The sequence below is a fragment of the Magnolia sinica genome, chromosome 12, assembly GCF_029962835.1.
Source record: "Magnolia sinica isolate HGM2019 chromosome 12, MsV1, whole genome shotgun sequence".
NCBI classification, from domain to species: Eukaryota; Viridiplantae; Streptophyta; class Magnoliopsida; order Magnoliales; family Magnoliaceae; genus Magnolia; species Magnolia sinica.
This window is the reverse complement of record NC_080584.1, coordinates 16,819,394-16,845,787: the sequence shown is the minus strand read 5'-3', so window position 1 is coordinate 16,845,787 and position 26,394 is coordinate 16,819,394. Positions and strand designations below refer to the sequence as shown.

At 39.8% G+C, this 26,394-nt stretch overlaps 1 protein-coding gene across 1 annotated transcript in view; it reads right to left on the bottom strand.

Moving 5' to 3' along the window:
* Positions 1 to 25,703, bottom strand: part of LOC131221024 (protein NAP1) — an 88,939-nt gene extending 63,236 nt beyond the window's left edge. The window contains exons 1-6 of the mRNA XM_058216099.1: positions 25,547 to 25,703; positions 10,022 to 10,450; positions 9,854 to 9,928; positions 3,665 to 3,745; positions 3,432 to 3,516; positions 3,178 to 3,256 (exon numbers count right to left, since the gene is read on the bottom strand). Of these exons, the coding sequence (XP_058072082.1) occupies positions 3,178 to 3,256; positions 3,432 to 3,516; positions 3,665 to 3,745; positions 9,854 to 9,928; positions 10,022 to 10,426 (725 nt within the window). The 5' untranslated portion in view covers positions 10,427 to 10,450; positions 25,547 to 25,703. The remainder of the gene's footprint in view (positions 1 to 3,177; positions 3,257 to 3,431; positions 3,517 to 3,664; positions 3,746 to 9,853; positions 9,929 to 10,021; positions 10,451 to 25,546) is intronic.
* Positions 25,704 to 26,394: the final 691 nt, after the last annotated feature.

The window sequence follows — 26,394 nt, the reverse complement described above, 5'->3', positions numbered from 1 at the left end:
TATATGGCAAATCTTTCACCCTTCATGAGAATTAGTTTCACATTCAATGTGGACGATCTAGTTGCATTTCAATGGGTCATCGATGCATTATCCAGCCTTTCACCTAAACATCCTGATTTCCCAGACCTTTCCCTTGATCCATGGCCCCCTCCCGACCTTTCTTCCCAGCCTCTATGTCCCATACCTACCCGTCCCGACCCATTTTTCCAGCCTCTACTTCCATACCTACCCTTCCCGACCCATTTTCCCAACCTCTATGTCCCACCATACCTACCCGTCCCGGCCCATTTTCTCAACCTCTACCTCCCATACCTACTCTTCTCGACCTTTCTTCCCAACCTCTACCTCCCATGCCTAACCTTCACACACCCTGAGAGGAAATAGAGAATATCCTGGACCATCAAATAGTTTCAATGTCGAGCGGCAGGTTTCAGACGTACCTGGTTAAATGGAATTCACGCCCAGCTTCAGACAGCACGTAGCTCACTGAGGAGGAGCTTCAGAGACTTGATCCTGACATCCTAGAGCGGTTCAGGAGTTCTATTTCGCCAATAGCAAAATCTTCGTGGCCGAGGAGAATTGATAGGGACATCACACACACACGCATGCACGCCGCCCCCTACGCACGTACGCAAGGAGAAGAAGGGCCTCACCGTCGACCTAGATCGATGACGATGTATAGGGAGGGCCTCTAGTTAGAAGACGGAGTTTGGTTCATTAAAGTGGGCCCGATAGTCAAGTAAAGCCCATCATGGGATCTCATGATCGGAGCCCACTAGTCGGATTAAGTTCATATTTTAGGTTTTGCTTATTTATGTTATTTAGAACATCATGAACGCGTTAGATTTCTTTGAATGGTTTTTATTTTAGTTTGCTTCATCGCTAAGTAATAGGTTGCGTACATGGCGTGAGTTTTGGGGTATAGGGTTTTCCCTATAAATAGGCACCCCTTGTAGTTCTTTTGATTCATTCAAGTTTAATAAAAATTCCTACAAGTTTTTTTCTATTCTCTGAGTTTCTGAGTTGTAGAAAAATTCAAGTGCGTGCGAAGCCCTCCCTTTTCGAAAGGCTAACTACCGTGGTGCGAAGCCACGTTTATCTCAATCCGCCCCTCCATCTTATTTCATCCATCCTTTGATCATCTTCGCCTCAAATCCACTTATTTTGCAGTTGTTTATCTTTCTATAGCCAATTTCCATAATCTGGCCCTGTAGGAGGGCTGAAACTTTGACGGAGCACCGCGCCTCAATCGTACATCGGATCACCATCAAATTTGGAGGGTTTGGAGACCCCCCTTGGCCGACCAAGGCCAAGAAGTCCCTTCTGGGATTCGGGCCTCCTCCACACGTGTGGCCCCCTACTGCGCACATGCGCCGGTACCCTGCCCCACTGCCCTCACGTGGGATTTGCTCCAAGTTTAGGATTTCCTTCTCTTTTCCTTTTTTCTTACCTAGTTTCATAACCCTAGTCCTAGTTTGCATTATCCAAAATTTGTTTCCCCTTTTTTCTCATCTTAGGATTCCTCGAATTGAAATTGGAGAATCCCTTGGATTAGGGGCCGATTACTATGCATGTGTGGCTGAATTCTATTTCCCTTTGAGTATCGTTTGGCTTATAATTTTTATTGTTCCAGCCCTAGCCTGTGTAGGCCTGGACCCGCATAGATTCCCCTTAATTGAATGTTTGGACTTTCATGTGGGATATGGAATTTGTGTAATTGTTTCTGAACTAATGTGATCTTAAGCCTAAATTCTTGCACATCATAATTGAATTTCATGTCCTACATCAAGTAAGAAGTAAAGCATTATGGCCCAATCAAGCGTTGAAGTAGAATATAGAGCAATCACTTACATTACCTCTAAGCTAATGTGGATCAAGAAACTATTGCAGGAAATGGGTTTTGTTGGTATGGTATTACATAATTGTAATAGTGACTATAACAGCCACCACCATTGCCGTTACGATATAGGTTGTAGTGGCCGTTACAGTCTCTTTTTGTTCTAAACCAAATTGAAAACATGTATCAACCCTATAACAAACCATTACGGGGCCATTGCGAACATTATGATGGGTATAACAAACCGTTATGGGGGGTCGTAATGGCCGTTATGGGTCCCTTTGTTCATAACAGCCGTTATGGCCGTTATGACCCTGTAACGTGTAACGGTGGCTACTGTTAACATTACATAACGGCTGTAGCGGCCATTACACAACTGTTTTTGCATACTTTGGTTTGTGGTGAATCTACCTATGCAGTTCTTTTATGAACAATCAGAAGGCATCCCTCATTGCAAACAATTCGGTCTATCATGGAAGAACCAAACATATTTAAGCGGACTGTCACTTTATTTGTGAAAAGGTTTCCAATTGTGAAATCTCTACTCCATAAATCCAGTCTCATAATCAACTTGCTGATGTATTCACTAAAGCTCTACCTCACAGTCAGTCCACATGCATATACTCCAAGCTTGGCATCAACAACATTTATGCTCCAGCTTGAGGGAGAGTGTTAACGCATGAGAAATACGGATTGTGTAGTTCTATGGCCCACCTAATGGATACAAATGTAGGCCGTACACCTAACACCTTCTCTTGTCTATTCTTTAGTTAAATTGGATTAGAACTCTTGGTTAGGAGTTACCGGGAATATTTGCTTTTGTTACTTAAGCGTGTATCTGTCTTTTTCACTTGTTTATTATTAATATAAATAGGAGCAGGGATGTCCAGCCCTACAATCCTCTTTTCCTTTCTTTTCACAACTCCTTCCTCTTATTTCTTCTACTTCTAGTTTACAAATCTACATTCTTCTAGTTCATAAATGGTATTTTCATCATCCTTCTTTCTTTGTGCTAGTTAGATTCTTTTCATGGTAGGTTTGGCAATAATCACCTTTTCACCGTCACGATAAAATACAATTGATTCTTGTTTAGTTTGAAGAGATCTCGCGAAGGAAATGAATATGTTAAATTTAGTGAATTGTTGTGTACCACAACATACATATCCCCTTTTTTTATTTCTCTAGAAACTTCTGCATGGATTACAATATACATATCCCATATTGTGATGATAAAAGTAACACAAGTTGAAAAAAAAAATGGAAAAGTTTAAGTTAGAATACAATTGACCCATCCAAGTGGACCAATAAGAAAAGTTTCTACCAACAATCTGTCTTCCTACCGATGATAAAACTCACAGTCTCGTCCATTTCTTGATATGATATGCAAAAGGTTATACATTTGCAGCAGCATTTTCCTTGGTATCTGTCATGGAAGAATCAAGTACCCTTGTGTTAGCACATAGATCTGGAAAACAATAAAAGAAGAAGAAAATCGTTCTACTATAATCAATTTCTAAGAATCATTGGGAATTTCCCAAACAAATGATACTCATTAAAAGGAAAAATTAGAGAAGTGACATCAAGGAGAGTGGAGTTGCCTTCTCAGAGAAAAGGTTTACGCGGACAAAGGAACAAAAAAGATCCATAAATGCATGTAGGATCAGCGAATTTTGATGAGGCTGCAAAATCGAAGACTGTTATTAGCATGAAAAATTATATCAAAATGAACAAAGTACGACACAATTCTCGATGGAACAGCCATATTGTGCGCACAGTCACACGCGCGCGCGCGCACACTCACAAAAACCAAAAAATCCAAAAGCTCACCAGTAAGGTAATGACTGTGCTGCTCAAATCCAAAATAAGCCGCAAAGCTTGTTCTCGAAATGCCATTAAGTCAAGAAGCAGCTATAATAATAATAATAAAAGGGGACAATCTTAGTGACAATTACAAAGTAAATGAATAAGACAACTGATGTATGAAACAAGTTGGACTCAAACATTTAGGTGATGTTCATATCATAACCACAAACTGTACAAATATGTTAATGATTCTACAAATCAAAAAGAAACCAAGATACACAGAAAAACATGTGTTGATATACTTCCCCAATCAGCATTCACTCATCTAAAAACAATAAATGTAAACTTAAAGAAAGAAAAGGAGGAAAATTAGAAAAACTGCACAATGAATATCAAAAAAGCACAAGGCACTGAAAAAAGTGTGGCTATCAGGATCCACATCTCAATTTCAGAAGCCCTATCATATGCAGCTCCTTAGATATTAATCATCACATATCTACCACTGACTGTTGTGGAAGATCTAAACCATCTTAAAAATGACATGAACCCCAAAATCTCATTAATTACAGTGCGAAGCCATTGGGTAACCTCCAACGGCATGAGGAATTCTGCTTAGATCGAGGAATAACATTTATTGATACCCTATGATCATTAATGGGCTAGACAGACAATTAGAAGATTGTCGAACCAAACCTGAGAACCTTCAACTTGGCAACTTCAGTATCCATTATAGTGGTCAAACCAGCATGATAGAGGATCTGACAAATGACAGGTCTAGAATCATTGCCATTTCAGCAATGCTTGAGAACTAATCAATGACTTTCAAAAACTTGAAACTCAATTCAGACCTGGTAAGGAGCCAAGTTTATTCAAAAGAATCTGTAGTTTTTAGGGTTTCCCATAAACCTATTGAAGCTATCCTAACCAACAAAAAAAAAAAAAAAAAAATGTACCAAAAGCCTAGCACAACACAATGAAATACACAACTTATTCATTGTTGACTAATGTGCATAATAATATTTCAATATAGAATGGTATGAACTTTGAGAACCAATTAATCGTATGTCGTCAGCCCTCGATAGAGTGGAATCGCAGAACAGGACCTGTGCAGCTGACCCCACTTCGTTGGCAAAAGACTTGGATGATGATAATGATGAAGTTGTCATATATCATTAATTCATTATATCAAGAAAAGGCAAGTATGCCATAAAAACATGACAGAGATATTACGTATCAAAACTGATAAACTAAAAAGGCATACATCACAAACCAGTCATAACACAACAATCACCATGTAACAAGTCATAGTAAGACCCGACCAGATTCACAATAGAGAACTGGGAAGGTAAAATCTTATATGAAATAAATATTGGATCTCCGTTCCCCAGAATGCCCTGACTTCATGAAGATTCAAAATCAATCACAGCAAACAAATATTGGAGGATTCAAAATCAATCACAACAAACAAATATTGGAGGTATGCAACACCTAGCTTTCAACAGACCATAAATCACATTGGATATGGAACAATTTTGTTAGTTCATGCATCAGACAAAAACACCTCGCCTAGATGTTAAAAGAATCTCGCCTAGACATTAAAAGAATCTCAAATACATTAAAGTTGTTGGATGTGTACCGTGTACGCCCTGGAAAGCCAATCAGATCTTGGTTAATGGAACTAAGCCGTTAGTGAACCTTGAGTTGAATGGAATGAATTCATTAACGACTTTCTATTAATTGTATATGACAACTTGAACATATACATGCTTAGTGGGTTACAGTAGATTCCTTTATCGTCTCTTTAGTAGGTCCATGGAGAAACTGAAGTGGACACAACAATCACTATTACTAGGCGAGAGTTATGGTACCCCAGTTCTTGAGTACCCTAAATTCCAAAACTACTCCATCCGGTTTGAGCTAGCAGGGATTAGTTGTGGTTATCCTGTTTGAAAAGAGCCAATGACGAGTTCAAATGGATTAATATCCGCATTGAGAATCTAGCTGCATATGCCCTTCACCACCAGTAGTACATATTACATCTGCATTGGACACATCATATCAGATCACCTACCAAGAGGCTCATCATGATTGGTACGGTTGATTTGATCGTGCATCAGTTTGGACTTATCCCTACACCTGAGGTGCATCAGTTTGGACTTATCCCTAGACCTGATTAAACAGAGAGACTTCGTAGTCTTAGTGAGCTGCCACCATCTCAAAATGTTTTTATAAGGTTTTATGATCAATTTCAGCCATTGATTTCACTGCTGAAGTTTTTCTAATCTAGCTTAACTCTTGTACTTGCAACGGTTTTGGGTAAAGTGTATGCAACTAATAGATTTGGGTCCATTTAGTTGCATGGGATAGGCAGGAAAGAAGAGACAAAGAGAGCACCCCACCCTTTCTCTCAATTGCATAATCAATGTGGTCCACTAGTTTGACGGTTCTCGACCTGTTTCTCTTCCATCATGGCCTTATGTTTGGTAGGAAAAGGACTCTCTTGTCCCTTTATTGAGATAGATCAAGGAGGAACATTTTCATTGGAGAAGGAATAGTATCAAATCAGCCAGATCTCATAGACAAATAAAGGTATAATCTCAAGATTCTCAACCATCCATTTTCTCCATTTTTGAAAAACATGATAACATATACATGGGGATAAGATCATTGTCATCTAAGCCCTTATCCTAACTAACTGGCGTGGTTGACTACAAGAATCCTTTCCTGCCATTCCGCTCTATCAAGGGCGTAACTTCAATTATACTATAGGTCATCAAGTCTTTACATACTACCTCCACCCACTTCCTTTTGGGTCTTCCCCTTGCCCTTTTATAGCCTTCAACTTGTATGAGGTCACTCCTAATCGGCACAGTTCTTGGTCTCCATTGCATATGACCAAACCATCTAGGCCTACTTTCCCTAGTCTTCTTACCTATTGGTGTTACTGCTAAATTCCCTCAAATGCTTTCATTTCTAATTCTATCCTTGTCTTGCCACTTATCCATCTCAACATCCTCATTTCACCTACACTCATCCTATGGACATGTTGTTCCTTAATTGCCCAACATTTTGTCCCATAAAGCATGGCTGGCCTTATAGCCATTCTCTAAAATTTCTCTTTTTGTCTTCGTACACAATGATCACATAAAACCAATGTTTTAAATACCGACGGTATCAGCCGATATATGTCACAATATATCTTGTATCCCACCTGTGCGATACGAAATGCACAAGTAGTGCCGATATATCCCACATGTTCGATTCGGTGAGCATTTTCAATTTCGGATCCTTTTTTTAATTATGTTAAATCAGTGTCAAATGGTTAAAAATTCATTGGTTCTTCGTGTTTGTCATGAAAAATAATGGAGTTGGAGCTTTGATTTTGATATCCATTGGTTCATCATGTTCTCCATTTTTTTTTTTGAAATTTTCCTTCAACCAGCTGTCAATTAAGCCTAATTTCAAAGTATTTAGGAGTATTTGATGAAATAATCATTACATACACTCTAATTTCAAATTTTGAGTGTATGTGGCTGGATTTGGGGGAAATTCTAAATTGGGGTTCTCTCAAATTGCTTGCAATGTTGAACTCCGAACATGAAATCAAGCATGTATGAGGGTTGATCTACTGATTTGTTAAGTCCTAGTCAATTTTTGGAAAATAAAAATAAAAATCATTTTTTATTAAAAATTAATAAAAATTATTAATTTTTTAATTTTTTTCGAAATTTCCCTTCAACCAGCTGTCAATTGAGACTAATTTCGAAGTATTTAGGAGTGTTTGATGAAATGATCAACACATACACTCTAAATGTTATGCATTCAATTTGAATATAGTTGCATTAGTTCAATCAGATAACACATAGCTTACGACCCTATACAAGGGAAACCTACCATGTGCACTTCTTTTGAGATATTATGATTTAAAATAGTGTATTAAGGTGTTTTTTAACAATCACAGAAGTTTCATTAAAAGATTCAACCATTTTCCAAATGTTTCCCCATGTTTCCCAAAAAAGTGCGATAAATTACCCGATACAAATGATATATCCCATGCGATAACCGATACGCATCTGTATCCCAAGAATGCGATACGCATATAATATGATACCAATATTTCAAAAATTGCATAAAACTCCATCAGCACATTTTCCATTTCTTCCAAACCGCTTGAATTCCATGGGCAACATCCTTCTCAATCTCTCCACCCTCATGAATTATCAACCCAAGATACCAAAAGTGATCATTTTTGGGAAATTTCTTCGTCTACAATCTTTACTAATTCCTTTCTCCCACTCCTATTTTTACTAAACTTGCACCCCATATACTCTATTTTCACTGAATAATTTTATATCCTTAGATTCTAAAGCAGTACTTCTCCATAAATTTAACTTTACAATCAACATACACCACAGGATCTCTTCCTACAAATGCCTCGTTAACTTGTACATAACCAATGTGAAAAGGTACATGCTCAATGCCAACCCGTAGTGCAAGCCTACAATAACTGAGAACTCACTTGTCTCTCCACTAGTATCCTCGCATTTGTTACTGCTCCCCCATACGTATCCTTAATCATGTCAACATATCCCCTTGAAACTCCTCTCTCCCAACACCCACCAGATTAGTTCTAGGGACCATATCACAAGCTTTCTCTGAGTCAACAAAGACCATGTGGAGATCCTTCTTCCTCTCCTTATATTTCTCCATCAATTGTCTATGTAGGAAAATAACTTCACTGGTAGACCTCCCTAGAACAAACCAAACTGATTTTCTGATACATTCGTCTCATGCCTTTGTCTTTGCTCAATCACTATTTCCTTGTTTTTTTAAGGGGATAAGATCTAAGGGCCTATTTGGTTTTCCAATTATAATGGTAAATCGTTGTAAAAGGGTAATGATTATTTACTCTTGTAATTGTGTAGTGCCATCACTTACATTTGACTGCAATGATGATTTTACTCTACTATTTGTTCACCCAGGAATCACTATAAAAATGGTAGTTTTATCATTAGAAAATGCGATTATTAGAATTTACTTTACCTACTTCCTTTACAAGTGTATTTGACTCTCGATTTATGAACCATGATTCCTGTTTAAACAAACACCTAGAAATGATAATGATGGCTCATTTACTTTGCATTTCATAGGAAATTGGAAAACAAAACAGGCTCTAAGAGTTAAAATATGGGATTTTTCATGCTTTCCTTTATTCAAAATCCAACAAACGCATGGTGACAAATCTTGTTCTCACCAATTTCTCGAGAGATTTCCATATCATGAGGATTAAAAATATTTATTGAAAATTTAAAAATAATTTTGGATTTTAAATAAACACTTATATAATTATTTATTTAAATATTTTTCACATTAAAATCTCAACAAAAATGCGAATTAAAACTTGCCAATATTTTGAAGATATTGCAATGATACCATTTAGTGTATTTTTCATGAAGAAATTGCAAGATTATCAAAATCTCAAAATCAGAGATATTTGTCACACTGCCTGAAAGGAACTGTTAGTCATGGAATGGTTAATGAGAAAGTTAATCATCTCAATTCTAATTGCTACACACATGGATGTAAATGGAGATCCAAATGACAAGATCTATTTTAGGAATATGTGTACTTGAGAAAGAAACTGATGTCATGTTCAGGTATGACACAGAGATCAGTTGACATGTTAAATCATTGTCATCATCTAAGCCTTATCCCAACTAATTGGGATCAGCTATCAGTTGACATTTTAATTGAAAGGCAAAATACTTAGCGATAGCAGCACTACGAGCTAAGTAAACTCAGTTACAACAAAATTTCAAAGATCTTCATATTTAATTTAAAAAAAACCTACAATGTAGGTCGATTTTGCAACTATGCACTGTACTGACATGTCCCTTGAGTACTTTGTGTAATTGTTTAGCTCATTTTAAAATGTGAGAAAAGGAACCAGCAGATCCTCAACCAAAGACGCCTTGATAGAAAGGAAGCCACTCAATGCCCCATATGTGAACTCAGCAACCTTTGCAAACAATTAAACAGAAATAAAATAAATAATAAATCATAATAAATAATCCAATTTATCTACTTCAGATCCAACACTCTCATTGAGATACTCCATATGTTGGGTTCAGAAACAACACACACAAGTCAAAAGGAAGATATGCACTTTCCTGTAATTGTAAAAGAAAAATTGATCAAACAATATTTGCCTACCATGACCCATGGTTCTAAGCTTCGTAAATAGCCTTCTGCATTTTCATGCAGAGAATCAAGAGCAAGTTTATCGACCTGTAAGAAAAATATACATATCATAAGAAATGAACAATTCCCGTTTACCCAAACGAAAGTCTAATTAGGCACTGAAAAACAAGATGATCTCACTCGTTCAAGTTGCAATTTGCTAGGATGCTCTGGAAATTTCTTTGTTACCAGTAGACAGATTCTAGGATAGTTTGGAATCACACCAGCTTTCCAAAATGCATCTGAAAATACATATGAAACCGAATCTGGATAATCCAATATTTGATTCAATCTGTACATTTTCGTCAATAAACCTCCTGCAACTTCAGTAAGTTGGACCACCCATTCCATGTGCAACGCTTTCTGAAAGCTTCCTGAATTTGGTGGCCCTTCTGAACTAACAGGCTTCCAACTCGTCGATGTTGATGGAGAAGTTACTTCGGGATTCAGGTAATCAGACCATCTAGATATGCTCTCCCAGTCCCTTGATTTCATAGAGCTTGGAGAGGTATCTTGATTAGGAAAGTGCTGCCGTGACTTTGCCATTGGTTACGCCCCAAAATTCTCTGCCTGAATCGACATGAAGACAGGAAATCAAAAAGCTTTTCGTTCAACATAATAACAGAGAGGAAAAAGAATAGTGGTAACACTGGACCAGTTCAGAGATTTTGAATGAGTGCCAACATGTTGTGAAATGCATGAAAGAATTTCAGAAACTTTAGGAACCTCATTCTGCTACATTTGATGAAGAAAAAAAATAACTGCTACGTTTGAATATCACTAACAGCTCATCAATCGGAGGCTAGAAACAGTAACAATTTGTAGTCAATATATAGGAAGTTCATCTCCAAATGAAAAAGTACGAATTCGTACCCATTGTGCTTTGAGCTTCTTCTCCTTGGGGTTATACTAGAGCAATCCCAGGAGAAACAATGCCTACACATCATTCTTCTCTTCTCATATGACTAGACCAAGTTGTAAGTTGAAGAAAGGTAGCGGAGATTTTGGTAAGAAGTCCCTATTGAAATTCTCATTAAACACAAACTTAACTTACATAAGTTACCTAAAATTAACTTTAGTCCCAAATTAACCTAAAACATTTTGTACACCCACCTCTTCTGCTAGAAAAAAGATATCTAGGTACACAGCATGATTATCAGAATAAGTCCAAGCTGTAGCAACTCTGAACCTGGGAGCTTTGAAGATGGTGCGCGGTAGCTTTATGTTATCTAAGACTATCAAATTAAGTTTCATCTCACAGACCTTTCTCACATATCAAAAACAAAAGCTTCATCTCGGACCTTCCCGTGTGTATCACAATAAAGGAAAGAAAAACAAAACAAAAGAACAAAACTATGAAATCACAATCCCGTTATCATTTTTTTCTCTCTCTTTCTAGTATTGTGCATGCTGTTCTTTTCCTTATTCTCTCTTTAAGTATCATGTTTCTACTTTACTACCTCTACCTTGATTATTTTATTTTATTTTTTTGAACATTGATAATAGTATTCCAAAAAAGCCAAAGCCAAAACTCTACAAATATACAGAACAAAAAAGATTTACAACTCCCACCAACTATCTGGAAAATGAGCAATAAACTTTGATGTTAACGCCCATTCCATTACAAGATATTTAGCCCTTCTAAACACCTTCAAAACCTGCTCTTTACGATTTCTAAAACATCGGTCGCTCCTTACTAACCATAGAACACATATGCCCGCTAACAAACTTCACCAGACTCTTCTCCCAATTTTCCCTATGCCCTCGCCATGCCACATCCAAAGAAAGCTATCAATAGATTTCAACAATACAAATGAAACTCTAAACAATTTGAAAAAAAAAAATATCCTACAACCCTTTTGCAAACGTGCAATGTATGAAGAGATGATCCATCGTCTCCTCATCTTCAAGGCACACCAAACATGCATTCAAAAGAATAAGGCTTCTTCTATAAAGATTATCTATTGTTAGCACCTTTTTTTCTCCCCACTAGCCACACGAGCACCGCCACCTTTGATAGAGCACCGTAACGCCAAACAAACGTTATCGGACAAAGATTGCCACTAGAAGCATCCCCACTTACGAACATATAGAAAGATTTCACTAAAAACTTGTTGAACTTGCCTTTTAGCCATTTCATCAAATCCAATTCTAAGATTACCGGATCTTACAATTTCTTCCTCCTCCAAATTCCACTTACACGGTGGGGCCCATACTACTTCCTCTCCAACAACGGAAAAACAACTAGCCACCCTCAAACCTACCTCGGTTGAGATCCCTGCCAAACATGGAAAAAGATCGTTTGGCGTTTGACACCCCACCCACTTATCCTCCCAAAATCTAATGTTCTTCCCATCCCCCAATAAGAGGCCAACCCCTTCCCATATTCAATGTTTTATTGACACCACAGGCTTCCATAAATATGATGCCCTATACAACAAAGAAGATCTAATCCACCAAACCCATTTCTTCCACACCATAGTTCCTACTTATCACCTCTCTCCACTGAGGGCCCACCTCTACCCCAAACCTCCAAACCCAATTTCCTAATAGAGCTAGATTCATATCCTCTAAATTCCTAAACCCTACTCGCCCTTAATCCCAAGGCTTACATACCTCCTCCGACTTCATGGGGTGAAATTTATGTTTACCTTCCACTCCTTCCGCTCTTTTCCACCAAAAAAAAAAAAAAAAATCCCACCTTTGGACATTTGAAAAGTGACATACAATAAACTGGAAGGTTAGACATCACCGTCTTAATCAACGTAATTCTCCCACCCAACAATATCTCAATGGAAACCTCTACCTTGCATTATTTATACATTTCCTATACCGGTCATCTATCTCTATGCATCATGTTTTTTTAATTTTCTTGCAAATGTAAATAGCCCATGAATTCAAGACAAGCAAAGAAAAATAAAGAGAACCCTTTGTTTTCTTTTGAACGTGTATATATATATATATATATATATATATATATATAGAGAGAGAGAGAGAGAGAGAGAGAGAACGTGCATAGGTATGATGAAGACATTCGAGCAATTATGGCTAGACGATCATCACATGGGACCCGCGAGGCCCAAGTCGCATTCCTAGCCATCGTTGAAGACCCCACACTGGGTAGATGCGCATGGGTTACTTGTTTGGAGCGTTTGGAACGTTGGATTGCATGGGCGTATCGATCTGCCCGTTAGATTGCGCACGATGGACCTTTAAACCCATCTTGATCGTGGACCACCCCATTGGCCATGAATAGTTTCGGATAGTTTACATTTATTTGTTTTGAGTAGTTTTTGTTATTTATTTTATTATTTATGGACTATTTTATGTTTTAATTGAAATAGGGGTTTTTCTTTTTTTTTACGAGATTTCTTCCTAAGAGAGGTTTTTTGTGAAAGCCTCTTTCTGAGACTATAAAAGGGTTGGACCCCCTTTAAGGTTTGATGATTATGAACGATGAATGAAAAAAGTTTCCTCTCCTTTGCTATGTGATTTAGCAATTCATCATGCGATGGGATTGATGGTGTGAAGCCATTTGGGGAGTGATTCCCCTAGTTACACCCAACTTAACCCAAGCTCTAGACGTGAACAGTACCGCGGGAACAATGTCCGTATGGACAGCCCCAAGCCATGGCCCCCTTGCTTCGAATCTTCGACTTCCCTCTTCTCGTTGATCCCCTTACAAAACCCCTAAACATAAATCCCAAACCCTAACCCTAAGATTCCCAAATCCCAAAATCCCCAATCTTTCCAAACCCTAATCCCCATATTTGAACCTTAATCCGAATTCCCCCGAAATCCTATACCCTAAACCTAATTTCTCAATTTTTCCTAACCTATTAACCCTAAACCCTCAAATCCCTATCCTTAAAATCCTAAATCCTCAAATCCCTATATCGAAACCCTAACTTCCTAGTTTGCTAAATACTCTAAACTTATTCCCTACATTCCCTAACCCTTAAAACAGCCCTAAACATGCAAAACCCTTGGAACTCAAGTGATTCCATGAATGTTCAGATTTAATACCTTTGCTAAGTGGGAATCATATCTTCTACATGATCCTAATTACTTGATACTTTACAAGAATCACATTGCGGGACCATTAGGTGTTTTGAACCTTACATGTTACAAATCTAAGTTTCTTGAACTTGTGGTTGTTTAGTTTTATCTTGTCTTTTGATTGCTCTAGTTAATCCGCTATCTAGTTTCAACGCATCGTATTAGGTTAGATCATCCTGTTCTACATCAAGGTAGTTCATAAAAATATTGAGCTAGGCCATGCATTTGGTGTGATGGACATGACCTCTACAAAACTCCTATGGAGTGTAGGTTACTTCATGCGAAAAGCCAAAAAAGAAGTCTTTCACATGTTCAGAATCTAAACATCAAAGGCCTGAGAACCAAGGCTGGAGAGAAGTACTAGCGAGTTGTAGTAAATCAACCCATGTTTGCCTGAGGGACCCCCATTCTCAAGGCCTGTAACTTCATATCTAACCCGAGTGGCAGAATTTCATATGGAGCAAGTGAATGGTTGTTGATGTCAATTGAATGGTTAGGATGGGTTTGAGCAATGTCTCTTCTTACTTTCTAATTATTTGCTGAATTTTAGATATTTAATTTGGATCTTCTTGGTATAAATTGCTGCACAGTATTCAAGACGTGGTAGCTTTTTTAGGAGTAATGAACCATTTTATTAAAAAAGAAAGACAAAACAACCTGCAACAGTAATGGATGACTCTACAATAAAAAAGAGAAAGCTAAACTTCCCTCATAATCCCAATGATAGTGTCTGATTTATCCACACCAGACTTCGCCTAGCTGTCTGCCTCCTCATTAGCTTTTCTTGGAGCTGACCAAAAGAAATATCAAGACCCCTGCAGCAGTCTCTGGTTTCTTCTATCACATTGGCAATACTCCGTGGGTATATACCTCATCTTTCCCACGATATTCCATTCTTGGAGTCCCCTCTGATAATAGCAGGAAGTTGTTTTGTTAGCCACTATGAACTTAAACTGTTTGGAGTAAAGCCCCATCATCTGCTCTATTAGAATCAACCACCCCCAAAGGACCAGGGTATCTACACAAAACCAGCCCCCAGCTATCACAAACCAGCCCACCCTTACTCCAGAGGCCTGGACTCCATGATGAGCTTCCATCAAAGTTCGCTTAAAACATACCAGCTCTAGAGGGATTCACAAAGCCATCTTCGCCTGCTTTGATTTACCACACCAGAGGATCCCTTCCCAATTTTGGATTAGAGAAGAAGCTGAGAATCCCCAGCATCTGTGGTTAGCAGGCACCCAAGCAATAGTGCAATTGATGACTTTCGTCAAGGCCGCTGACACCAATGTGTTCTTGAAGACTCCCATATTCTGTTCTTTCCAACCATAACAACCAAATTGTAGCATAAGCAGACATGATCCACAAAACACAACCCAGCATACCCCGCGGAAACGCCACCCAATTGTCAAGCATCACCAAAAGACTGAAGAAGGAAACACCCAACAGACTTTGAATTTCAGTAAAATCAGACCCCCAGACTCTATTAGAGAAGGGCAAACAAAGGACATTATTACTGATCTTTCCTCTCTGCAGCAAGGGTAACATCTACTCAGAATTGCAAATCCCCTATGCTTGAGGTGATCAATTGTCAATATTTTGTGAAGATCCACTATCTAAGATAAGGTATTCAATAACAGTAATGGTGACCATAACAGCAAGCCTTATGGCCATTACGATACGGGCTGTAATGGCTGTTGCAGCCCTGTAACAGTCAAAAATTTAAAAGGAAGAAAATGTATCGTTCCCATGTCGGACCATTCAATGCATTACAAAGCCCCTTTTTTCTTTTGGTAAGGTGAAAGTACTTTTATTAAAGAAACAACACAAAAGGTTAAAAACATCAATTACAGCCCCAACCCAAACCAATTGCTATGGTTGGGGCCTCTGTTCAATTGACACAGGATATAACATTAGACTAAGCTTTTTCAAACAGAACCGCCTCCGACCTGCTGTTATCATGGATAAATTGTTCGTTTCAGAACCGCCTCACAGTCCATTTTGTTTTAGAACGGGTAGTACGGCCGCGTATCGTGTAATGGCTCCCATCATTACAGCCATTATGTAACCATTTTTTAATACCATGGTCCAAGTGAAGGCTTTGATCTTTAGAGGTCCCAGGACTTGGTACCATTACTGGTTTGGCCGTCATTAATCACATACATGCCAACTAAATCAGAACTACAAGGATCCATCAATAGAAGTGTTAAAGATGTTCTACATTAAGTGTTTTGGGAAGGGTTATCTCAAGCTCCCAGGGAGGTTTTGTGTTTGTTAGATCTGCATGGGACTCTGATTGCACATGAATGCATTGACTCTCGAAACAGGCAGGTAGGTAGGGTATTACTTGTGAAGGCAGATGACCGCATTTTATGGGGGTTTCCAGAACTACATGCTGAAAGCCCTCAGGTTTGGCATCTGACATACGTCATGGATGCAAGTTGGGTTTAGCTCATTTATGTTTTCATTAATAGCTCCCCCACAGGACTCTTTGAGGGATCCACAGGCCTTCGTCCAGGGAACTTGATGTCGTGTTCCCTTTTTGTGATGGCAGCTGATGCTCTTACTAGGATGGTGGCTAAAGCAAATGACGAAGCGTTATTTAGCAGTTTCCAGATGGAGAAAGGACGATTTCCATGTACCCCACCTCCAATTGTTAAGACATGATCATTTTATGTGATGAACAATCAAAAAGAAGAAAATACGAGGAAAGTTGTGAGGTGCTCCAAAGTGGTTTCTGGCCTCAAGATTAAACTTCTAACTTCTAAAGAGTGGGAGGCTTCATTTATTGTGTTGGTCCCTAAAAGGCCAAGAGTATATTTCTGATTACAGGCCCATTCGTCTCATTGGCAGCGTTTACAAGTTGATTGCTGAGGTGCCGGTAGCTTGGTTGAAGAATTTGATTGTAGGATTATCTGCCAACCCGAAGTGCCATCATCCCAGAAAGATCACTGTTCTACAGCCCCTGTATTGCAAATGAATTAGAAAACAACTTCTTCAAGAAGGGCCTAAAGGGTTTCCTGCTGAAAGTTAATTTGGAACAAGCAAACAATTGTGTCAATTGGAATTGCTTCTTCAAGGTGTAGCGAGGTCTCCGGCAAGGAGACCCCTTCTCCCCTCTATTATTCTCTATTGCAGTTGACTCACTGAGCATTCTCATGCATGAGGCTATGAAGTTGGGGTGATTAAAGGAATGGTTATGGATGGTGATGATGTGGCTTGTGACGGTTACAGTCATACGTGGATAACACACTAGTCTCTCTTATACATATGTAGGCTATATAATACTGATCAAGCAACAGTATTATATTAAATCAAACGAACCTAAGTTCTCTTATGCATATGTAGGCGATTTGATCCTTCCCTTGCTGAAAACATAGCTGCAATTTTTTATTCTTTAGATACAAGATTAAACCAAATGTTTAACATGGAAATATAGAATCTTATCGCACTGAGGGAGTAGCACAGTGTCCATGGTTCTTCTCCATCTTTGATCCATTGCAAAAGATAACATGACATTCTATCAGAGTTGGTCCAGGATTCCAATCCACCGGGATCCAGAGAGCTTCCTTCAATGCAAGTAAAATCAGTAGGTCAGTCAACAGGACGGGCCTAGGCTTGGCTTCAGCCCGGATTTGAACATTTCAGGCCGGCCCTATTCAAAATTTTGATTCTGCCCGGCCCAACCCTGGCCCATTGATTTGACAGCCCTAAACATCAGCATTCATTTGGCTGCCCCGACTAATAGGCCCAAGAAAGTCAGGACTCTGGAACCTGCCTCATCAATCAGTTCTCGTGTCTCTCCCAATTCATCACCTTCCTATTCTGAGAAGTTCCATTAGGGTCGCATCTTAAATTGAAGCTATTATCCAGAAGTTCTTGTGGAATAACTGGGAAGGCAGCCACAAATTCACCTGCTGACATGGGACAAGGTATGCTTATTAGTGAGTCAGGGAGGTCTCAGGATCAGAAGTACAGAACAACAACTATGCCACTTTGGGAAAATGGCAGTTGAGGATGGGGAACAGAGAATACTCCCTAGTTGTAAACAGTTGGGATATCAGATTAGCTTCTAACAGGTATGGATCTTCCTTCTGGCATGCTATCTCCTGGGCTCAGGCCTTCTACTTTAACCACGTACGATTCAGAGTCGGTAAGGGTCTGCTCTAACCACATGCAATTCAGAGTTGATATGGGAGACAGGTTTTGGGAGGATATTCGGTTCTTCGATGTTCCCTTGGAAGAGTTCTTTGAAGATATCCAATCCATTGTTGTTAACAAAGGTCTGGTGTTGTCCAGTTACTTTCAACTGATCAGCAATAAGATCATGCGGTGCCTATCTTTTCGCCAGGACCTCAAAGAGGAGGAGATAGACTATATAGTGAAACTGCTTGTTATCCTGCCCAGGGTATACATTCCGAGGTTTGGGAGTGACAAACGAGTATGGAAGTTGGAGTCAAACGGGTCGTTTTCAGTTGATTCCCTGGCACATTCATTGGGGCTCTCATATGGAAGCATTCCTACAGCTATTTTGAAAGTCTAGAGTGTTGATTTATGTCTTAAATCTATAAATCAACAGGTCTGTCGATGACGGCTCGATGCCATCGGAAAAATCCGGAAATTTCACAATTGGTCGTTGGACACTTTAGGCGTCCTGCTCGATGCCATCGAAAGGGATTCGATGCCATCGACGACGAGCCGTCGATGACATCGAAGTGCCATCGAGAAAATCTGGAAAATACATGTTTAGTCACTAGAACGTTTTGGTGTTTTGTTCAATGACATCGAAGGGGTTCGATGCCATCAGCAGTTTGTCGATACCATCGAAATGACATCGAAGGTGTCATCGAACGATTGCGCAGAAATTACGAAGAGTTGCGTAAGCATGGGATTTGTTTCCTATTTCGATTGTGATTCACCTAGAGGCTATATATATGGGTGTAATCGGGAATAGGGAGTATCAAGAGCTTTCTAATTCGTTACGGTAACACAAGGGTGTAGCTTAGGTGATTCGAGGCTTGTTCGAATCGGGTAATCTCTATCTCTTATAATTTTCTGCTTTCATAGTGCATATTTGTCACTTTGTGCCGTGGTTTTTTCCCGAAAGGGTTTTTCTACATTAAATTCGAAGTCTTTGTGATTGGGCTTAATTGTGCTATTGGAATACTTTGCTTGATTTATCTCTGTGGGCTTCCGCAGTCCCCCAACAAGTGGTATCAGAGCTTAACGTTGGGGCGCAGATTGAATCTGAAAGCATAGTATCAATGGCATCTAATCCTAAGTTCGATGTTGAGAAATATTCCGGGAAAAATAACTTTGATATGGAAGGTCAAGATGACCAATCTCTTAGTTCAACAATGATTGGATGATGCACTCCTTGAGAAGCGATTGAAATCTATGACAGATGATGAATGGAACAAGATGGATAAGAAAGCGAGAACCTCTATCCAATTGTGTCTAACGGATAAGGTCCTCTACAATGTCATGAGAGAGAACTGCAGCAAGTACATGGGCGAAATTAGAGTACATATATGCAACGAAATCTCTTGAGAATCGCCCGTACTTTAAACTTTAGTTGTTCAATCTAAAGATGGCAGAGGGAGGTAATGTTGAGGCCCACATTAGTAACTTTAACAAGATGATTTGTAAATTGTTAAATGTGAAGGAAACGATGAATGATGAGGATCAGGCACGCATCCTGTTGAATTCTCTCCCGGCTTCATATAAGTCATTCAAGGACTCGTTATGCACTGGTAGATCGACCCTTAGCGCCGATACCATTATCTCAGCCCTTCATGGAAAGGCGAAGAGAAAGAAAAGCGATGACATGGGCACCTCTACTGATACATTGGTTATGATGGGGCAGAAATTGTTGCAAAATATTGATTTTATAAATATATATTTTAAAATAAAAAATAATAATATAATATATAAAAAAAAGGTTTGAAAAACACCTTTTTGTGGGTTTTTAAGAATAGTCCCACATGGGAAAGAGAAGAGAAGATTTTACGGTTTAAATAAAAACAGTGGAGTATTATAATATTTGCTTACCTAGTCCAAAGACTATGGACCTTGCGTGTTCCAGTGCGCACGCTCAGGCTCGGGCTCGGGCATGGGCACGGGCTCGGTGCAAGCGCGTGGGCATGTGAGGCAGTGTGACTGTAGAGGCGCTAGTGGCGCACTTTGCACTTCGCACGTCCGCATCATGTCATAGAGGGTCGCTCCTTCGCGACCTTGAGCGAACCGGAGCGAGACATGTGCGAGTCGTTGTGCGACTAAGTGGCTAAGGCGGATGGCTGGCTGAAGGGGAGACTAGAGGACTGAATGAGAGTCCTCCAGTATATATAGAGAGCTGAAATAGAGCTGTTGCAGAAGATCTGTAACAGCTGTGCCATTAGTGCAGGGTCCAGCTGTAACTGCTGCATGGCTAGCCCAACAGCTAGAAAACGGCTAGCTGTTGTCTCACAACAGTCAGCATGCAGCAGCTTAATGGCCCATGCACAACAGTCAGAAAACGGCAATGAAACGGCTAGTTTTCTCCAACAGCTAGAAAACGGTCATGGGATTTATTTCCCTGGACCATAACTCCCAGCCACCATAGCCTATAAAAGGAGAGCCTAGATGGGTTTTCAAACCATCTCTCAACCCACTACAGCAGACCCAGACGAATTGAGACAGCCCACCACTCCTCTCCTATACTACAGTAATTCCAGACAACAAGGGTTGAACCTTTGCTTGAAGAACAGACCAACTGTGTGGTCTAGAACGGTTCAACTGAACCAGTGGCTGAAGAACTGACCAGTGCAGTGGTCTAAATCATATATTCTCTTCTTTTTTTTTCTTTTTTGGGATTTTTCTTTATTATAATTCTGCCAGATAGTGTGTAACAGAGTTCCATTTGGTGGGCCTTCGTGTTTGCTGAACGCAGACCAACACCAGGCTCGTCGTATCCTAGAAGCGGTTTGCCTGTAACCTATCAGCATACTCAATGCACTTGAGTAGGGGCAAATAATGCTTTAAGGACAGCGTTTCAGACGTGCTTCAGCCCGTCCTTAGTTCTGATCATTGTGATTTTTCGGTTTCCATATTTTACAGAAATATTTTATTCTGTATAATTTCCAACAGAATTTTGAGCGGGACAGTAGATCTTCTCGATCAAGATCCAAATCCAAGGGCAGGGGGAGAGGAAAGTTGAAGTGTTGGAACTGTGGGATGTCTGGGCACATGAAGAGGGATTGTACAAATCCTAAGCCAAGAAAAGAGAACTCAGAAGCTTCTTACAGGGAAGCCAACACTGCCGAGTCTGATGAACGTACGAGTGAAAGTGATGTGTTGTCAGTGTCCATGGTCGGACTCTTATACGATGATCGGAAGGATGAGTGAATTTTGAATACTAGAGCATCATATTACATGACTCTTCATCGGAGTTGGTTCACCAATTACAGAGAGTGCGATGGTGGCCAGGTATTTATGGGCAATGATAATGCCTGTAATGTGGTGGGTGTTGGATCGATGCGCATCAAAATGTTTGATGGCATGGAGCATACCTTGACCGAGGTGAGACACGTTCCTGATATGAGGAAGAGCTTGATATCTCTTAATGCACTCGAGGCGCTTGGGTGCAGATTCACCGATTTTGATCGTGTCCTGAAAGTTTCAAAGGGATCACTCGTTATCATGAAGGCACAGAGGAACAGATGTCTTTACAGGTTGATCGGGAGCACTTCATCGGGTGAAGCAGGAGCATCTGTATCGGATTCCATGTATGCGGGTATGTGGCATGCACGTCTAGGCCACATAAGCGAGCAAGGCATGAAGGCATAAAAGGAAGGTGGATGATGCACAAGAAGCAATAGTGGAGGTATGATGCAAGGCGGAATTAGATATGAGGAAAAATGAGCTATGAAGATTGGCGATTGAAGACATGGTGGAAATTGTTGATTGATGTCTTAAATCTATAAGTCAACAGGTCTGTCAATGACAGCTCGATGCCATAGAGCAAACTTCAATTCCATTGAAGGCTGCTCGATGCCATCGAAAAAATCCAAATTTTTCACAATTGGTTGTTGGACATTTTAGGCGTCCTACTAGATGCCGTCGAAAGGGGTTCGATGCCATCGACGAGCCATCAATGACATGGAAGTGCCATTGAGAAAATCCGAAAAATAAATGTTTAATCGCTCGAACGTTTTGGTGTTTTGTTCGATGACATCGAAGGGGTTCGCCATCGAAATGACATCAAAGGTGTCATCGAACGATCGTGCAGAAATTACGAAGAGTTGCGTAAGTTCGGGATTTATTTCCTATTTTGATTGTGATTCACCTAGAGGCTATATATATGGGTGTAATCGGGAATAGGGGATATCGAGTGCTTTCTAATTCGTTCCTAGGGTTTCAAGGGTGTAGCTTGGGTGATTCGAGGCTTGTTCGAATCGAGTAATCTCTATCTCTTGTAATTTTCTGCTTTCATAGTGCATGTGTTGCTTTGTGCCGTGGTTTTTTCCCGTAAGGGTTTTTCCACGTTAAATTCGGAGTCTTTGTGATTGGGCTTGATTGTGCTATTGGAATACATTGCTTGATTCGTCTGTGTGCTTCCGCGGTCCCCCAACATGGAGCTCTAACATTCTCATGAAGATTTGGGCCTTTACATGGCCAGCCTACCAAAGAGAAAATACTCACCATCAACAACATGAAGCACAGAGGTATAGCTCGTGTTAATCATTGTCATTTGTGCTGTTGCCACAAAGAGAAACCATATTTTCATCCACTATCCCTTCTCTATGGATGTTTGGGCTGCAGTTTTCACCAAATTCAGGATTGTTTGGACAATTCCGGGATCTATTAGTGAGTCCATTGACGGTTGGGCAGTTCCAACATGGGCTCAGACGATCGGAAGTTGTGGAAGATGATATTATATGCTATCATGTGGTCGAATTGGCTAGAAAGAAACAATAGGGCCTTAGATGATAAAGTCATACCATGCACAACCCTGTTTAAGAAGATCTTTAGCCCAACTGCATCCTAGGCTAGAAAGAGAATGCTGCCTAACTTCAAAGGTTTTCCACCAGCCAGTTTCAATTGTAGTTGCCATTTAGTTTTGATCAGTGGGTGAAATATCTCATCTGGTTTTGCTTCTTGGTAGCCCCCTGTTGAGGGTCATCTCGAAGCAATCATTGATGGTTGCTCTTGGGGCAATCCCATCCTAGCAAGGCTCGGAGGTGTTATTCGTGACTATAGAGAGAGGGCTTAGGATCTTAGCTAACTTCTTGGAGCCAACAGAGTCAATGACTCAACTGTCGCTGAAGCTGCTCACTTTCTTCAACTGTACAAAATCATGTCCCAGATAGTCGAGGGTCCAATAGCATCTAAGTGTGATTCACAAGTCGAGGGTCCAGTAGTGTTTGAAGGTGATTCACAAAATGCAATTATGTGGGTTTATGGTGGGTCTTATCCCCGGAGAATTGCAACTATTGACGAAGAAGCTAGATATATATGTGCGAGGTTTGTGACTTCACTTTCATCCACATTCCTCTGGAGCTTAGATGGAAGTGGACAGCCTAGCTAAGGGGCTTCCATGGCTTCCCTCTGGATCAACAGGTACTAGCTTTGTTGTCTTTGCCGCGGCGCCCTTTTTTGGCAGTTTCTCACCGCGTCTGTTGTTTCTAATGTTTTCTATCGTTTTTTGTTTCCTACCCGTGAGTGTGGGCCTTACATCTCTGTTTTTAGTCTCCTTTAATGAATTTACTTTCAATTACACATCAAAAGATTAAAACATAATAATGACGGGTGAGTTACTAGGTGTTTGCATGCACTTTTGGGAATAAGGTGGCAAGCTTCCATCAACGTACCTTTGTTTGTCTCTATGTATTGGGAAGCTACCAAAACATTTGTAAGGTATTATTTTTGATTTTTTTTTGTATGTTCTCCTAAAATGTCATACTGTGATAGTTAATTAATTGCTTCTTTATTTGATCTATTGTTTAAAGAACCACAACCAACCACTCAACCATGTGAAACACAAACTGGCATTAAAGAAATGAATATCAATTATTTCAGGTTGCAAGAGAAGAAATTTTATTGACAGAAAAAAATCTATGAGAGTACAAATTCCTTTGCCGAATCAAGAGGTATTATAAAAATATCAACTGAATTACAAAGATGTTTGTTCTTGGCAACTTTTCGTGCAAATGGTGACCGCCTTGTTCATCTGGTGGCCCCAGTTTGGACGGTCTTGAACAACCATCTGAGTGATAGATCTTTCCTGTTGCATATGGACGGCTGGCTATGTTTCTGTTTAAAACATTCAGTCACCGGTCAATTATTAGACAGTTGATTATACCAGCCAAGGGTTCTGTATGGCCATTGATGGCAGGCCCACCAGATGATCAAACTGCATGACTGGACCAAACTCTCCTCTATTGAACAATCACAGCCATCCCATCAATGGACTCTTTCCTGCTGCATATGGACCAGAGACCACATTTTTCTATTTTACAATCCACTAGCAAGTTAATGTATCAAGTGGTTGATATTATCCAACAGGGTAAGTATCCATTGTGGCATCTCCAATTAACGGTAGGCACTTCAGTTTGGATCACCGGAAGCTGTGCCTTCGATAGACAACCGATGGACCAAAAATCTCCTCTTTCAAACAATCCTAGTCATCTGGGTGGACACTTTTCCTAAGACCGTTAGTTATATATTGTATATTCGCAGGTCATATCCGGTGGCAACGAATAGTCTTCACCCACCATCAATAAGACCCACCAGATAAACTGTCTGGATTGCCAAAAACTGGACCCCACTGCAGATTGCAGTGGACAAGGAAGAAAAAAAAATCCTCCATCAAAACAAATCTAGCCATCCTGGTAATGGAATTTCCACTATTTACATAAGCACTGGTAGCTGAATTTCCTTTTTTAACCTCCATTATTAAGTCAATTCTCACATGGCCTTGCTTATTTCAGCTGCATCACCGTTCGTCAGTCAAGCCCCCCAGATGACCAGTCTCAATCACTCAAATTGAGCTCAAAATAATACCTCCCATTAGAAAAAAAAAAATCATAAAATCTTACATTTTCCTTACACTGCTTTTGGCTCGTGCCACAAGAAATAGATTTCATGGTTTTTCTAGGATTTCTACTCTTTCTAGCATATCCCAACAAAAAAAAATAAAAAAATCATGAGACAATACTACCCAGTCCCATCAATAGAAGTAAGCAATTTCTTTCCAAACACCACAAAAGTGCCCTATTTCGTGATTTCTGTTAATTCCGTTAAAAGTAAAACTTCCAAAGATTGCAAATTATTTTTCTCAGCTGCCTTAGACCCTGTTTGGTAGACGCCTAAAAATGAGTTCATTTCATTTTTAGTTAACGCTAATTATTATGTATTGGATTAGAGATCAAGATCTCTAATACATCATAACTGTCAACTAAAATCAGATGAAATCGTATTTCAGCATTTCTACAACTTTCACCAAATTTCATGAAAAACAAATCTACAAATAACGAAAAATTATCAAATTCAACAAAATTCAAACTGCATTTGACTGAATGCTGCAGAAAGGGAGAGAGAGAGAGAGAGAGAGAGAGAGAGAGGGATTACAGAATCTGTAGAAGCTTTGAGCTTCTACGTTGCCATGGAAGTTTGAGATCTGCACAGATCGAAGCAGGAAATGAGAATCTGAGAGTCTGACAGTAAAGAGAGACAGAGAGTCGGACTGTTAGGAGATTCGAGAGAGAGAGAAGCAGAACGAGGAAATGAGAGAGAAATAAGAGGTTTGGGTTTTAAGAAGCTGAGTGGTTTTTTACCCCTCTCTCTCTTCTTAAGACAGAGATGACAGAGATTTTCTTCTTCTTTTTTTCCGGGAAGACTCTTTGTTAGTTTTGCACCATTTAAAATGGCGTTGAGTACAAACAGCGACCCACTGAATATTTGCACGGAAATCTAGACCGTTCAAATCGCGGTCCCAAATGCGGACGCGACTTTCCTGTGTAACCCAGGGAGGATTTCCCCTGAAACCCGGATGCGGATTAGCTACTGACAGGTTGAGTAGCGAGACCGCTACTGAAGTGACGTCACCAAGTTACGTGGGTCCCACCATGATGTATGTGTTATATCCAAACGGTCCATCCATTTGGAGAGATAATTTTAGGGCATGAGTCAAAGAATGAGGCAGATACAATCTGTGGTGGACCCCACTACAGAAAACATGGAGAGAGTGACATCCACCGTTGAAACCTTCTTAAGGTCCACCGTGATGTTTATTTGAGATCCAACCCGTTCATAAGTTAAAAAAGACATTAAAAAAGGGAAAACACAAATATCAGCTTGATCGAAAACTTTTGTGGCCCTTAGAAGTTTTTAATGGTGGGCGTCACTCTCTCCACTTTTTTTTGTGGTGGGGTCCATTGGAGCTTTTTATCAGAGTCGTTCGTTGGCTCATGCTCTAA